The sequence below is a fragment of the Cervus canadensis genome, chromosome 8 (assembly GCF_019320065.1).
Source record: "Cervus canadensis isolate Bull #8, Minnesota chromosome 8, ASM1932006v1, whole genome shotgun sequence".
NCBI classification, from domain to species: Eukaryota; Metazoa; Chordata; class Mammalia; order Artiodactyla; family Cervidae; genus Cervus; species Cervus canadensis.
The window spans coordinates 20,041,148-20,057,738 of record NC_057393.1 but is presented as its reverse complement, the minus strand read 5'-3'; the positions used below and the strand labels follow the sequence as shown (position 1 = coordinate 20,057,738).

Here is a 16,591-nt window from a genome sequence, read left to right as displayed (position 1 = left end):
AGCAGCCCTGGCCCTAGTCTCATGTTATTAAGCAGCCCCAGGACCATTTCCCATCCCACGGTGCAAGGAACAGAATTGCAGGGATCCTTGGAGGCAGGTTGTGTTTCATTGGTATTCTGTCCCGGCTCATGTTTTGCAGAAAACTCCAGGTACTCAGAAATGAAATCTCTGGACATGAGGTCACTGGAAGATGCTGAAGTGGAGCTGAAACAGCCCCTTTCTTTGCCTTCCTGGGAACCAGAGGATGTGTTCAGTGAACTTAGCATTCCTCTAGGTGGGTGAGATACTCAGTCCCTCCTGAGAATTCAGTTCCAAGGGACGATAGTTCTGTAATAATGTCTAAGAGCTTGAGAAGGCTGTTTGTCATTTTGTTGTAGTATTAATGTCTGATGCAATCACCCAGATTAACCTGCAGCTTTAAAGTTTCTTGCAATTTCAGTCTCCCATAGTAGACCAAGATAGCTTATGGGGCCAGACTTTGAACGGCACTGCCCTGGGAGCCAGAGCAAAGAGACTTGTTTTTCCTGTCAGGAAATGTTTCATTCCTAACCGCACAGCCCTTATTCAGCCAGGGTAGTGGCGGCCCACCAGCCGCCACAGAGTCAACAGAAATGCCCTCCTGGCCCCAGCACTTCTCCAAACAACGCTGCTTTTTTTTTCCTCTTTGAGGTACTAGCTTCTCTGAGGCAATGATACTGAATAGACTGTTTAGGGGACTTCATAGGTGGCTCAGAGGTAAAAAGAATCCACCAGCCAATGCAGGAAATGCAGGAGGTGTGGGTTCAATCCCTAGATCGGGAAGATCCCCTGGAGGAGGAAATGGCAACCTGCTCTAGTGTTCTTGGCAGGAAAATCCCATGGACAGTCCATGGGGCTGCAAAGAATCGGACATGACTGAACAACTGAGCACGCACTCTGTAGTTGATAAAGGGGTCCCTGGGTCCCTGTCCTTCCCATGCTGGTGACTGCATGTCCTCAGAGAAGTCATAACCAGGAATTTTTTTTCCAGTCACAGCAGGTCCTTCGGCTTCCCTGGGAGTTCAGCTGGTAAAAATCCGCCTGCAACACAGGAGACCCTTGTTCAATTTCTAGGTCTGGAAGTTCCTCTGGAGAAGGGACAGGCTTCCCACTCCACTATTTATGAGCTGGTGGCTCAGCTGGTAAAGAATCCACTTGCAATGTGGGAGACCTGGGTTTTCAGTCCCTGGTTTGGGAAGATCCCCTGGAGAAGGGATAGGCTACCCACTTCAGTATTTATGAACTTCCCTGGTGGCTCAGATGGTAAAGAATTCGCCTGCAATGCAGGAGACCTGGGTTTGATCCCTGGGTTAAGAAGATCCCTTGGAGGAAGGCATTGCAACCCACTCCAGTATTCTTACCTGGAGAATCCCCATGGACAGAGGAGCCTGGTGCTCCAGTCCACGGGATTGCAGAGTCGGACACGACTAAGCACAGCATAGCAGGTCCTTCATTAACAAGTCGATGAGCCCCAAAGGAGCTAGTCAGAATGGAGGCTCACCCTTTCCATCAAGTTTTCTTTTTTCCTTTTTATCTGCTGTATAAAAATCCCTTATTTTTTTCTGTCCTCCAGTGTGCCATTTAGTCAGATGCAAAGAGAAAACTTCCTTTTAAAAAAAAAAAAAAAAGAAGGAGTTTGCTACATAGCATCCAGCATGCCCCAGGACAGAAATTTCAAAAAAAACGGAAATACGTACTGACCTTACAATGAACTAAGATGATTGCAGTAAGGCCCTGGGTTCTGGAAAATAGTTGCAAAGGCTGCCTTTCAGGAAAAAGGTGCCAGTCAGTCAACAGCCCCTCCTGGATAATGTGGCACTGTGTGAGGCACTCGGGGCAGGGACATCGAGAAATGGAACACAAGTCTCTTGGCATCCAGGAACTTGGAATCTGTATGTCATACACAGGCAAAAATTAAGAATAAATTCTGCTACTTTATAATTCATGTCTTCTTTTTATTTTTATTATAAAAAGTGTGAAAGATTATTATAACAAATTTATAACCCATATAAAGTAAACTTTAAATGTTGTTTCTCTTCTCTCCAGTCTCTTCCCCTCTCCAAAGGTCACCACAGTCATACCCATGGATAGTTTTTCTCCCACAAAAACAGGATCAAACTATACACATAATGTTATGCAGTTTGTTTTTTACCTTAACAGTGAATCTTAGAACTCTTTTCACATCAAATGCATTCTTCTTAACTACTGCAAATATTTTATCTTAAAAGCTGTACCGTACATTACCGATCCATCTCTCTACTGGTGAACATTCAGAATGTCTTTAATTTCTTTTCCATTAAAAATTAGATTGACAACAATACTATGTAGAATATGATTCCCATCATGGTTTAGCACTTATCAATAACCAAACATTTCACGTATTTCTACAGAGTATATTCTTACATTCTAAAAGTATTATATATTTGAATGGCACTGCCGTGGGAGCCAGAGCAAAGAGACTTGTTTTTCTTATTAGGAAATGTTTGTCCTGGCAGGTGTACTATTTCACAAACCTATTCCTATTTTCCCATCTTTAAAGTCAATAATGCCTTTCTCTTATGTATCTACTTCTAAGGACTGTAATATAAAATTAAGTAAGATATCCAATGTTAGAAATTTTAAGCAGCCAAGAATAAAAGAACAATATAAGTGAGAAAGTACAAAGTAACATTATTTATCAAAAATTAAAATTATTAATTAAAATGCTATAAAAGTTAGACTTTTATTTTTTCATTTACCATTGAACTCGCAAAACACCTGTGGGGTCGGTAATATTTTCAGCCCTGTTTTACAGGTAAGAAATGAGATGGTGGTGGTTTAGTTGCTAAGTCATGTCTGACTCTTGCGCCCCTACAGACTGTAGCCTTTCAGGCACCCCTGTCCATAGGATTTCCCAGGCAAGGATGCTGGAGTGGGTTGTCATTTCCTCCTTCAGGGAATCTTCCTGACCCAGGGATCAAACCCATGTCTCCTGTATTTTAGGCAGTTTCTTTACCACTGAGCCACCAGGGATTTAGGATGAGATGCAGGGTTACAGAGCTAATGAACAGCCCAGACTGGAGTCAGGATTCAGACCCCGGCACTTTGACTCCTAGCGCCACGCTCACGCTGCCTGTGCGCTCTACGCCTTCTGCACGTGCTGTCACCTTTGTGTGTGAACCAGTTTCTGTAGGATAACATACTGGCCCAAGGGAGAGGGGGGTGTCCATGAATATTTGCATTTCAAATTTTCATAATTGCCAGTAAATTGCTATCCAGAAAGATTATGCCAGTGTTCAGCACTACCTCATGTGAGAGGACGGTTTCGCCGCATCCTTGCCAATTTTGGATCTTATCAGTTTTTAATCTTTACCAACCTATTGGAGGAAAATGGTAGCTCATTTTATTTTTTAAAACAGCTCTATTGAGGTATAATTGAGGTTAATGAAGTGCACGTAAAACCTGAATTTTGACACATGTACACCTGTGAGCCATCACTGCAAGCAAGACAGTGAACACACTCAGCACCCCTATATTTCCTGATATTCCTTTGTTACCCCTCCCTCCCAACCCCAGTCCCCAGGTAACCACTGTCCTCCTTCCTGTCACTAAATATTAGTTTGCATTCTAGAATTTTCTATAAAGGGAATCATACAGTTTGTACTCTTGTTGCCTGGTTTATTTCACTCAATAGTAGTTCTGAGATTCATCCCAGTTGTTGGGTGTATGGATAATTGGTTCCTGTTTATCGCTGAGTATTGCACTGTGGTTATGGGGTAGATCACATTTTGTTTATTCATTCAGCTGTGGATGGGCATTTGGGTTTTTCTGGTTTGGGGCTATTACAGACTGTACTTTTATGCTTGATGATAGTCTCCGATTAGCTTTGAGACCTATTGCTTTTTTAATCTCAGTGGGGGTGAGGGGCATATACTGTTTTCTGCATTTGCCAGGTAAGGAAACTGAAGCCCAGAGACTTATTACCAGAGTTGTTTTTGTTTTTTAGTTGCTAAGTCGTGTCTGATTCTCTTGTGACCCCATGGACTATGGCCCACCAGGCTCCCCTGTCCATGAATATTGGAGTGGGTTGCCATTTCCTTCTCCAGGGGATCTTCCCACCCCAGGGATATAACCTGAGTCTCCTGCATTGGCAGGTGGGTTCTTTACCGCAGAGGCACCAGGGAAGCCCCTTACTGCCCAAAAGCAACACAGTAAACTCAGGTCAGAACTGAGGGAATTCTAATTGGAGACCAGGCTGCCCTACCACTCAGGCAGCACAGTGGAGAAAAGGCAATTTTGGCGCAGTGGTTAAGAGCACAGAGTGTGGAATCTGACTCCCCGGGTTCAAATCCCAGCTGGCTGGGGGTCAAAGAGGTGCTGATTTAACCTCTCTCCCTGGCTTTCTTCATCTGTAAATCAGGGATGGTTAATAGTCGCCTACCCTATAGGGTTATTTTGAGGATTAGATGAATGAGTACTTGTAAGGTCTCAATCTCTTTCAGTAGGAGGTACTTATTACGAGTTGTCTATTGTTATTATTTGTTTCTTTCTCTTTCTCTCTCTCAAAGTCACTCAGTCATGTCTGACTTTGCGACCCCATGGACTGTAGCCCGCCAGGTTCCTCTGTCCATGGGATTCTCCAGGCAAGAATACTGGAGTGGGTTGCCATTCCCTTCTCCAGGGGATCTTCCTGACTCAGGGATTGAACCCGGGTCTCCTGCATTGCAGGCAGATTCTTTACTGTCTGAGCCACCAGGGAAACCATTATTAATTTATGAAATAGTTGTTGAGACCTACTCTGCCTTCTCTCACTGGGGGTGCATAACCCTTCACCCTCCATGGTTTATCAGTACTGCAGAGAGACTTTCTAGGAAGTGGGGACAACTCAGGTTTGGTCCCTGTGGAGCGCAGGGAGGTAGAATGAGGAGGAGAGGTGAGGCAAAGTCCTGCTGCTTAGGGGCTGGGCTGGGCATGGCAGTGGGGAAGGGCAGCTCCGTGGGTTTCTGGCCAGCTCTGGGTGACCCCAGCCAACGTTGAGCCCGCCAAGGCCTGAGCTCTTCCCAGAACCAAAGGGAAGCCTACAAAAGCTCCCCCTCTCCACCCATCACAGACTGTGCTGGGATGACAGGGCTGTAATTACCCGTGGCGGGAGCTATTATTAGAAGGCAGATGTTGCTTTAATTATGGTACTTAATAGAGGCTGAAAAACGGGAGGACCAGGTTGCTGCAGAACTCTCTGGGGCTGGGGCTGTGTTTTCTTCAAGCTGTGCTTCCCTGGGCCCTCACGTTCCAGAGGTGTCCTGAGGCGGTGTTGGCATTCTAAGTGCCCAGGCAACTCCTGTGACTCAAGGATGAGTTCCCAGGCATTTGGGGATCTTGCCCCAGCTTCTCCCCCTCATCACTGTCTCTGACCACCTGGTACGGCCTGAGTGGCCCCGGAGGCCGGTGGGGGCTGGGAAGAGAGCTGCTGCCCAGCCATGAAGCCCGGGTTCTCCAGGCAGCTCTGGTGAAAGGCTGGAGGGCCAGAAGGCCTCTATGGAGAAAAGCCTCACACATGTCTGCTATTGTTTTTTGATAAACAGTTTAATAAAGAACTAATGTTTGTTGAGCCCTGGGCAAAATGACATGTGCTTCCCCATTACACCATTTATTGTATTATTATTCCTGTTTCACAGAGGAGGAAACTGATCTCAGAGAGGTTAGCACACATACCTGAGGTCACACAGTGCAAGTCAAAGAGCTCGGTCTGACTCCAAATTCCATTTTCTCTCCAGTATACTGTGGCTTCCAACTTTTTTGTTTTTTGGCAGCAGAAGCCTTTGTTCAAGTGAAATCTCACCCCAAACACTACAGATGGTAGCCATGCCCACTGCTGGGGCTGAAACAGGCCACAGCTGCCAGCTCAGGTCTGTTTCACATTCCGTGGTGGCTTCTGAGGCAGCCGCACCCCTCCTGGGGGCACCAGGACAGGGATTTGAAGACCTCTTGGGAAATGTGGCAGATTCCGGAGGCCTTGTGGGATCTGCACAGAAAACCCAAGGCTTCTTTCTTGGTTTTACCCAGTTGGCCGACCCTACAAGGTCTGAACTCAGGGAGAGGCTCTGATCCCCTGCCTGCATCTGCTCCCGTGGCCTCGGGGTGCGGCTGGGGGCGGTGCTTCCCCTTTTCTGGTTGCCCTTCTCTTGTCCAGTGGAGGCCTCTGCTCCCAGTGGAGCAGCAGCAGAAGGGAGAAGTGTTTTGCAGGCACAGAGGAGGAAGGCGGGCCTTGCTTCATGCTCTGTTTGCCAGCAGCAGCCAGGAGCCAGGGCCTGGGGGAGGTGGAGGGGGGGGACGGCCACCCACAGGCAAAGCCAGCACGGTCCCATCCTTTGCAGTGTGGTTGGGAGGACGCTCGGCCTCCCCCAGGGCAACTGGGCACCTCACCCAAGGACCTCACTGGAGACTGCTGAGGACAGGGCAGGCAGGCTTGCTATGTGGCAGTTAGAACTGGCCAGCCAGCCCACTTCCCCCCACCAACATGCACACACACACAGAGGAGCCATCCGTCAAGGCAGGCTGCAGGCAGGCCTCCCAGGCTCCCTCCTTCCTCCAGGCCCGTCCTTCCACGCTGATAAGTGGCTTTTGTGAAATGAGGCAGGAGTGGGGGGGCGGGGGGAATGAAGGGGGGAAGGTTGTAATTAAAAGTCTAAGCTGCTCCTCGATGACAGGGTCTCCTGTGCATTTAGCTCTGTCTCTAGAGGCAGGAGAAGGAAAGTGAAGGAGGGCCTGGGCTTGTCACACGCAGGGCCTTGGAGGAGACCTGGCCTGTCCCCCTCTCTGTAAAAAGCTGCCCTGGCCTCGTGTGTGGCTCCCAGCCCCACTTTCCCTGATACCCAGTTGGGCCAGCTCTCCCACCATCCCCCTATCCACAGCAGAACTCACCATATGGGCAGCAGCAAAGCACAGCTGAGGGGTTAGCACATAGGGAACAGCTTCAGCCTGAAGGCGCGCGGGGTTGGGAGTGGGGTGCGGCGCGTCTGGGGGTCCCGAGTGGTCAGCCCCACTCCTTTAGCTCCACAGTGTATCCTGATCTCCACAGTCCTCAGCCCTGCTTTTTAGATGGTGCCTCAATCAGAAGGCTCAGGAGGGCTTCAGCCAGCTCTCCCCAGGCTACACAGATTCTTAGCCTCTGGTCTTAGCCCCTTCTCAGACCTGGGCTCTTTCCACTCTGCTGTGTCCTCAAGAGGAGAACCGTGACCCCAAAACACTATGGTGTAGGCTAGAGCAGCCACCATCCCCCTTCAAAGATGAATCCTCTGGGCTGTGACACGGTCACTTCTCTGGCTGTTGGGCCACTGTTTCCTTTCCTCAGAATCAAAAGAACTCCCCAAATCCTGGAACTTCTATTTAATGCATCATAAATAAAATGCTACTAATGAATGGTTCAGATTTAAGACTAGAGAAAGATGGAAAAATGTTTATGATAGATCATCACATGAAAAAGGGAGGAGACAGAATTACACTTAGGGTGTCATTAAAAATGTCGTCTTCCACCCCACAAAGGGCTTTATATAGTGTGGAAGAAAATATTTTGATTGGAACAACTCCGGGTGAGTTTTCCTCACTTTTATCTTAAAAAAATTCTTTTTAGTGAACATAATTGTAAAATAAGCAAACAAAAATGAGTGTTGTTCCAGAGTCTTGGCCACAGCAGCTGCAGAGAGATGTACAGTGTGGAGAAAGGAAATCCACCCAGTGAAATGTAAGAAACCTCCTTACTCCTCCTTTCCCAGGAAGCAGACTGATGTTAGTAGAGCCTGGACCCACTTCTGGAAGGCAGCTGCAAAGCATATAATTTCCCAGCACTCCATCACACTGCCTGTGAATGAAGCTGATGCTGTTTTCTTCGTGCCAGTTTTGTAAATGAGGAAACTGAGGCTTGGAGAAGTTGGGTAACCAGCCCAAGCCAATAGCAAGCCAGGGCTGAATCGCGTTGCTTCTATTTCACCCTGACTGTTGTCTGGACCCCAGGGGCCTCCCTCTGCCTTCCTAAACTCCCTACCTGTCCATCCCCCATCCTTCTGCAGGGGTGGAGTTCGTGGTGCCCAGGACCGGCTTTTATTGCAAGCTGTGTGGGCTGTTCTACACGAGTGAAGAGATGGCGAAGATGAGTCACTGTCGTAGTGCCGTCCATTACCGGAACTTACAGGTAACCGTTGGTCTTCCTTGCCTAGCGCCCAGGAGGGGCACCCCCTGGGCTAAGTTTCTGTGAGGTTATATCTCCTCCCATCACATGGAAAACTCCTTCTGTGGTCTGAATCCTGACTCCACCACACTTCTCCACATGGTGGCTGCCTTCCTTATGCTCTCAGAGCATCTGTGTCCACTTTAGTACAAACCATTCTATTTGGGTTGGATATTTTTGGCAACTGCCTCTCCCTCTAGACTGAATGACTTGTTAGTGTTCCCCTAGCCCATGGTTGGAGCTGAAAGACCTGGATATTTCAGATACAGATATTTCTGTGTTTCTCTTCTCCTGTGCTAGTATCCATGTTTGGCTAGGATAAAAGTCACTGATATGTTCTACTGAAATGTGTGTTCATACTGCAGCTGTTTTCAAAGACATAGTGTCTGGGACCAGACACTGGGGATACACTGGGGATACAACAAAAAAAAAGCAGATAATAACCCCTGCCCTCATGGACCTTCCATTCTAGAGTAGTAGATAAGCAAAATATAAGTGTGTTTCATTGTATATTAACTGTGACATATATAAAATATTCTATATACCATATTTCATCCAGTCTAAGGTGCCATCAGTTGTAAGACACAACACTATTTTTTGATACCAACAAGAAAAAAAATGTTACAGATTAAACGGTGAGACTCCATCAACTGGAAAATACATCTCAATTTTAGAACTGTTCATACGTGGGGAAAACAACACTTCTTAAAATCAATGAGATATAGCAACATATCCTGTAAAAATACCTAAATAATATATAGCATATTAGAATGTGATTTTCATATGACTTCTGGTATAAGCTGGGGATTAGTAATATAACAGAAATCATAGTAGATCAGATGCTTGGGGTAAGTATATCAAAGTACCTTCTGTACTAACTGCAAGGAATTTAGACTACTTCTTTGAGGCATAAGGCCTTGGCTCTGGAAGACCCTTGTGGTAGTGAGTGAGTGAGTGAGTGAATGAAGTTGCTCAGTTGTGTCTGACTCTTTGAGACCCCGTGGACTATAGCCTATCAAGCTCCTCCATCCATGGGATTCTCCAGGCAAGAATACTGGAGTGGGTTGCCATTTCCTTCTCCAGGGGATCTTCCCAACCCAGGGATCGAACCCAGGTCTTCTGCACTGCAGGCAGACACTGTAATTCCAGAGCAGATAGTACCGTTCAGTTTAATTGTTAAAGAGTGGCTGCTCTGATGGTTCTTAGCCAGGGATGTGAACCAAAGTCCTGTACACAGTGTTTCAGAAGTATTTGTACTACTTAGGCCAAGTGTTCAGCAGAATTTGGGAGGGACCCAGGAATATGTAATTTGAGAAAATTCTCCAAATGATTTTAATGTGTACCCCTAGTTAAGAAAACTCAGATACAGGCCAACTCTCTTATTTTATAATTGAGGAAACTGAGGCCCAGAGAAACCAAGAATTTATCTAAACCTTGGATTAGTCCAAGCCTTGGATTTGTCCAAGGCCATCAAGATGGTGAGTTACCAGGCCTGGAACCAGATTGCCTGATTCTTAGTCACTTTGCTGCTTTCACTCTGCTAAGCTGGTCTTGTGAACTGAGACTCGTGTCATGGCCTGGATCACCATCTGCAAGGGACTGTCATTGGCTGTGCCCAAACTCAGGTCAGTTAAGCCTCTTGATTTTCCTCCGGAAAGCAGCTGTTGTGTGACCGAGAAAGTCACGGGGCCTGGGGCCCCGGTCCTGGCCTCTCCAGGGGGTAGGCAGTGACTTGGCCAGGCCAAGGGTTCAGCCTGGGCTACACAGAGCCAGCTGACGGCAGCTGTCTACCCTGAAGACATCATCACCACCCACCCACAACAAGAGGAAGCCTCTACAATGGAAGAGCTGAACAGGGTCTTGAAGATCATCTGGTCCTGATTTTCCCAAACCTTGGTCTTCAGCTGGAATCTTTTTAAAATGTGGCTTCCTGGACCTATCCTATATTTGCTTATTCATTGTCTCTAGTGTGGGGCCTGAGAATCTGCATTTTAAAGTCTTTCCAGCAGATTATGATACCTCAACATGAGAACCTTCTCATCGGGTCTTCTCAGCTGGACTGTGTAAACCTCAAGGAGACATACAGCTCAAGGTCGCCCAAGAAGGTTGGAAGAATGCAGACTCCTTGAATTTTAAACCCTGTGCTTTTTGCAGGGCAACAGACTTCACTGTGTTTTGGGCCTCTGGGCCAAACCCCCAGGCAGACTCGCCTCCCTGTAGCAGGCCACAGCCACTCCTGTGGTCCCAGGCCTTTCAGGTCCAGACGCTGGCTAAGTCCCTTATGCCCGCCAACTGCAGTTCAGGTTTCCCTGGAGCACCTGTTGGGAAACTGGGAGCCGCGATCACAGGTGTCCCAGATAGGGTTTCTGCCTGTGGCCTTGACAGGCTGTCTCTGTCCACACAGATGCACCCATCCCACCCCCACTCCATGCTACATGTGCGAAAAGGGAAGAATTCAGACGGGAGTGGCTGATGCTGGCTAACACCTCAGTCAGGCAGCTTGTAAATCTAGTACCCTGGAAGGCTGTGAGGCGGGGGCAGGGGTTGCTCCTGGGGGTAGTGTTGTAGGAATCTTCATTTTCTCTCTGCAGTCCCGCTGTACTCTCGTGCGCTGAGAGAAGCCACAGCAGGTGGTCAGAACAGCAGGTGGAGTAGGTGCTAGGTGGGAAAACTAGACGCTTGCTCAGCCCCAGGTCCGATACTCGGTACACCCACCCACTTGCCTTCCCTAAGTCGAGATGAAGGAGCAACCCAGTCCTCCATCAGCAGCCTGATCCCCCGGAATCCACAGTCTGCCTCTCTCTATCAGTCTCACCCACCTCTCAAAGCTAACCAGTCTCTCCTAGAGACACTAGGTCGACTCCATCACCTCTCCCACATCATCGGGTCTGACCCTCAGATTCACCCCTGGAGGAAGAAAGAGGAAGATATCATCCTTCCATTTAACATTTTAGGGTCTGAGGCTAGGAGAAGATGAGTGACTTTCCCAGAATCAGACAGCCAGTGCCAGTTACGATCAAGGCGGCATTGACTTTTTGGCCAACCCAATATATGGCCCAGGATCCTACCATCCCACTTACAGAAATCTAACCTACAGAAATAAATTCACCAATATGTAAATATGTACCAGGGCACTTATTGCAGTTAATTTATTATAATAAATGTATAACTTATTGCCAACATTTTTGGAAACAGCCTGAATGTCCAGGAGTAGGATAGCGATTGAGTAATTGATGGTTCACGCCTATGACATTGCTAGGTGTTTATTCCATGCCAGGCTCTATGGTTGATGCCTTATGGTACCTCTCTGGGACGCCACACCAGCCTTGTGTAGTGGTTACTATATTACTCACACTTAACAGATGTCAAAGATATTGGGGACCTTGCTGGCTGAGAGCCAACCTTTGAACCCAGGTCATGTGATGGCAAAGCCCACACACTTGACCGCCGTGAGGGACTTAACCCTGCTGACTCTTAATCCAGGACTCCTTGCACTGCCCTGGGCTGCCCCAGCCATCAGAGGATATCCAACTGGGGCCTAGGGCATCTTCTGGTTCTCTCACTGCCATGAATCCAGAGCCTCAGGAGCAGCCTGACAGGCTCACTGAGTTGGACTTGGGGGGCCAGTGGGGACGTGGGTGCTCTGAGGTGGGGTGCAGGCAGCCCCCTGCCAGCCAGTCTGCAGAGTCTCAGATGTCGGGCTGCAGTTTTTTCTTTCACAGTAGGTACGGGACAGAGCTGTTCCCCTCCCTGCCCTTCCAGCCTCCCTCTCTCTCCTCTGCCTTTTACACGTGGACGTGCTGCCTGGATCCTAGGGCTCATTCTGGACTATGAGTAGAGTTGTGAGGATTAAATGAGTTTATAGAAGAAAAGCAGTTAGCGCTGGATCCGGGATAAGGGCTATGGATGTGTTTGCTGTTAGGATCTGCACTTCCCTACATTTCTCCAGGAATCATTTATAAACTAACATAAAGAGGGTGGAGCTCATCACTCAGCCTGGGTCCCGGAGCCCTGGAAGGATCTGGGGAGGGAGAAGAGGGGTTCCACCCCAGGGGGGCAAGACGAGAGGAGAGGGGGGCCCAGCACACAGCCCCTTCCTCTCCTCCCAGCTCACCACTGTCTTTCTCCCTCCCCACTCTGTCCCTCTTTCCACCACAGAAGTACTTGTCCCAGCTGGCCGAGGAGGGCCTGAAGGAGACAGAGAGGGTGGGCAGCCCGCGGCCCCAGGACAGCGGAATCGTGCCGCACTTTGAAAGGAAGAAGCTCTGACACCGCTGCTTGAAGGGGGAGAGGAGGGCCTGAGAAGTGGGGCCTTCCTGCCAGAGAGGAAGGAAGACCAGAAAGCCCACGGCAGTGCCTGAGTCGGTCCGCAGAGACTCACAACAGGCCCGGAGCGCCTCCCGGAGACTTCACCCCGGCATATCCAGTGACTCGCGTTTCCTTCGAACAATTTTTCCATTTGCTTGTCTCTCTTTCTCTCCATCTCTCACTCCCTCCCTCTGTGCCGATAAAATCCAACTTCTCAGGGATTTTCACAGTGTTCCAATTCTTGGTGGGATAAGATAGGTCAAGCCAGGCTGAGTCCTCCAAAAAAAAAAAAAAAAGATTTCACGGAGACTCCTGGGTCGAGAACCACGTCTCTGCTTGGCGTCCTGTGTGTGGTGGTTGGGGGAGCTGAGTTGGGTCTTACGGTCCTGGAGCGGGGAGCCCTGGACCACCAGAAGCTGACAGAAGCTGAGAGCTCCTCCAGCTCAACCACCTTTTTGAAAAGCCCTGATTTTCATAACTCTTTCGTCCTCTCCATTGTTCTAGAAGCCCACCAGATTCAAGCCTTAAAATTTAAGGAGGAGAAGAGCCCTTTATTTTGGAAGCTCTGATCATTTCCCTCCTGTTGATTTCAGGAGATGCCAGGGTTTGTTCTCCTCTGGATATTGAGTCTGGTCTAGATTCACTTTAAATAAAAATGAGAACAGAAGCATCTTCCCCCTCCAGTTAAAACATTAGAAGGTCGGGACTTCTGTTTAAGACTGGCCTCCCAGCCTCGCATGGTTGGCTTGAGAGACACCAAAACAAGGAAAAGGCGTCCATCCTTGACTCGTCCTTTGGCGCCTGCACACTGGGTACCAGCAGCCTCACAGTGGGATGGTCTTTAAATGGTCTCTTAGAGGTGGGGGCAGCTAAGAGAGGGAAGGCTGCAGGACCGAGGAGCGTTGAGGGTTGCCAGGTGTTTGTAGGTGGGCCCTTTCCAGTTGGGCAGAAGGCCAAAGGCATCTCAGAGTTTACCCCATGTGCAGACTTTGATATTAAATGTTATGAAGCGCAGAGCTCCTTCCCATCGGGCTGTGGGTACTGAAGGTGAGTGCTTTCAGGTCCTGGACAGGACAGACTGCTGGGGTCTAGGCTGAGGTTCATTGGGAGGGTTTGGGAAAAGGTGCTGGGGGAAATGCAGCTCAGCTGACCTGGTGAAGCCCTTGAGAAGGTCAGAAGGGAGCCTGGTGCTGCTTCCTCACGTGAGACACTTGCCCGGAGGTGGCCGCCCTGGCTCAGCTCCTAGAACACGTTTGTTCCTGTTTGTTCTATTCCTGACCACAGATAGGTAGGCTAGGATGAGATTGCTTGTTTTATTTTAATGTTTTGCTTTTTTTTTTCTTTTTATGGTAGATAAGACTATACTGCATATTCTGTTTTCTGTCCTCTGCCCTAAAAGCAGAAGGTACAGAGATGGATTATTTGAGTTCCACACTGACATCTGATCAGTGAGAAACTTAAGCCTCAGAAAGGAAGGGAAAATAGAACATACTAGGATCACATGTAAACCTGGGGGCAGGTGGCATCAGCAAGGAGAGAACCGCTGGGGACCTGTGAGAGCGAAGAGTTCAGGCAAGCTTCAAACAGACCAGCTTGAACAGGTGTAGAGGGAGGCTGGAAGCGGTGGCATCAGGCAGCTGTGGGCCTCAGAAAGGTGAGTGTCTCAAAGAGAGCAGAGTTTGAAAACAGTGACTCAGCCCAGACCTGTTCCCCTGGCTGACTTCTCTGGGTTGTACCTGGTGTTCTAGAAACCGGCCTCCGTTTCTCGGAAACTTTGACCCTATGTGTCTTTCTTCCCACTGGTGGGAAGTCAGGGGCCAGTGCTCTGAACCTTGCTGGGAAAAACCTAAAGCCTAAAACTGCATTTTTAGAGAAGCTGGCAGTCTTTTCTCCCAGCGTAGTGGAAGATGACCCTGCCAGCTCACCACCCCCAACCAAGCAGTGTTTCCATGGAAACCTGGATGGCTGTTCAAACAGCTATATTCCCTAGTAATGTAATGGCTCTCTTGCTGATAGACCGAACTTCCCTCTATTTTAAAGCTGGAGAATGGCCCTGGGAAGGAGAGAGAAGAAGCTCTTTGCATTTAATAAGAACCTTTAATTTAAAAAGTCATCAAAGGTCCTGTATTTGTGTGTATATATATATTTATTTTTATTTATTTTTATACAATTCCATTGGCATAGTTTCACCCACTCTATAATTTGCACTTTTTATTCCTACGTGTGTCATACACAATGCAGTATTAAAAGCAACCAGGAAAATATTGATTTTTTTTTTTTTAAAGCTTTTCTTCAGTGTTTGTTAACGATTTCAAAATGTCTCCCTGGAAGGGTTGTTCAAGAGCAGCTGCTATCTTGAGCAGCACATTTACTCGTACCCTGCGTTAATATAACAAAAGGCCTGTGTACTTTTTATTGTAAACACCTGAAATAAATTATATCCACAGCATATTCCTGAAGGATTTGGTAAACTTGGTGTTGGTGTGAGCAGCAGCCATTAGTATCAAGGTTTCTCTTGACAGTCTGAGGCTGTGATCTGTTAGATTATACTTGAACTGGACCAGAGTTTGATTATTGAGCTTGTGAGAAAAAGAAAACCATTAGTTGATTTAAGTTTGAACTTGTAAACTATTGGAATTTGTTGAGTGTGTCCTATTAATCGTCACCACTTTTCCTGATCTGTATAATTGACCTCAAGTGTTTGTTTTTACAAAAGGAAAAACAAAAAAGATTTTTAATAAAGAGAATTTGAAAGCTTGTGAGTGAGTCGTCATTGTTACACCAGGATCCCTAAGTGTTTGGCCAAAGGATGCCCACTGAGTGTGGAGGTTGGGATTCAGTCCATCTAAATCTAGAATGTTTCTGAAGAACTGAAAAAACAAGACACAAGAGGTTCCACCTGGGATTCTGGAGGGTAGAATCAGAGCTTCTCAGGGTTGAAGCTCCAAGAGGGCTGAGCCTAGGAATATAGCAAGCTGCTGCTCCCCAGGCCAAAAGGGTTGGATGGAAAAATCTCTTGGCTGCTTCTAACCCTGTGGTTAGAAGAAGGTTCTTCTAACCCTTCTAACCCTTCTTCTCAGGGCTCTCAGGTTGTCTAGTGGCCGAACCCTGTTGTCCTGCACCAGAGTCAGGCCGTTTCTGGAGGTGCCGTCCCTGTGAGGAGGTCAGCCCCTCGCTTGGGTCCTTTTAGCCTTGTGACTTCTAAGTCCTGTGTCCTTGGGTGCAAGGGCGGGTGATGGTATTAATCACCTCCCTGATTGTTTCTGGGTTCAGGTCATTGCTGGTGAAAGCAATTGCCGTGCTGTGCAGCCCTGAATCTTTGCCGTTTGGGGATTCAGAACAACCCAGCAATTTTCAGTGGTTCCTAAGTTCTTTCTCAACCGTTTCTTCTAGCAAAACAATGCTAATCTCCTGGGACCGGTTCGCAAGTCCTTTGAATGGCCTGGAATCTTCTCAGGGCCCTCCCCTCCTGTTGGCAGTGCTCCTGAGTCACCAGGGAAGGGCTGGGCAGTCTGGCCCCAGAGGGCAAAGTGAGTGGGGCTGCCTGTAATTAGCGGGTGCAGATCTGTAGATCTGAGGAAAGTTCCCATCCAGCCTGTTGCTGCCCACCCCCTCCCTGGCCGCCGCCTGTTGTGGCCATCCAGGGCTGAGCTCAGGCCTCCAGTTCCCAACCAGGAGGGGTGGGGAAACATCCTTCCCCACCAATGCTGGCTGTGCCCTCGTGGGCCAAGGCAGCTGGTGGGCCTGGAGCTCGTCCTGCTGCCCTAAGTTCAGGATCCAGGGTGGCCGGGGTGCCCCTGGTACCTGGTCCCAGTCCTTCCACGTGGCACAGCTCCAGGGGGCATCTCGTACATTGTCTTCTGGAAGACACACCCCCCACCCCACCGCCGTGCAATAGAGCCATCCTGCCAGGGAGCCCCCTGAGCTGAGTTCCCTGCTATGCTGCAGGCTCCTCGTCTGCTTTCTCATGTTCGTAAGGGCCCGAGAGCCTAGTTCTGAGCCAGTCACCTGGGCCTGGGCCCTGACATTAAGACCCGCCTTCTGGGCTCCCTCTTCTCCCCA

General features: G+C 48.5%; 1 protein-coding gene and 1 long non-coding RNA gene across 7 annotated transcripts in view; one reads left to right on the top strand and one right to left on the bottom strand.

The window, feature by feature from the left end:
• Nucleotides 1-15,287, top strand: part of RBM20 (RNA binding motif protein 20) — a 194,595-nt gene extending 179,308 nt beyond the window's left edge. For all 5 annotated transcript variants that reach the window (XM_043475465.1, XM_043475469.1, XM_043475467.1 and 2 more), the window contains exons 12-14: nt 140-274; nt 8,064-8,185; nt 12,380-15,287. In XM_043475465.1, the coding sequence (XP_043331400.1) occupies nt 140-274; nt 8,064-8,185; nt 12,380-12,490 (368 nt within the window). In that variant the 3' untranslated portion in view covers nt 12,491-15,287. The remainder of the gene's footprint in view (nt 1-139; nt 275-8,063; nt 8,186-12,379) is intronic.
• LOC122445920 lies at nt 273-7,400 on the bottom strand. Of its 2 annotated transcripts, XR_006270724.1 has the most exons (5): nt 6,919-7,400; nt 5,710-6,019; nt 1,720-1,908; nt 1,380-1,625; nt 273-1,059 (listed from the first exon to the last, which is right to left on the bottom strand). It is a non-coding gene; the product is annotated as an uncharacterized LOC122445920 (long non-coding RNA). The 2 variants fall into 2 exon arrangements; XR_006270723.1 differs by lacking the exon at nt 6,919-7,400 and having other exon boundaries at nt 5,710-6,151.
• Nucleotides 15,288-16,591: the final 1,304 nt, after the last annotated feature.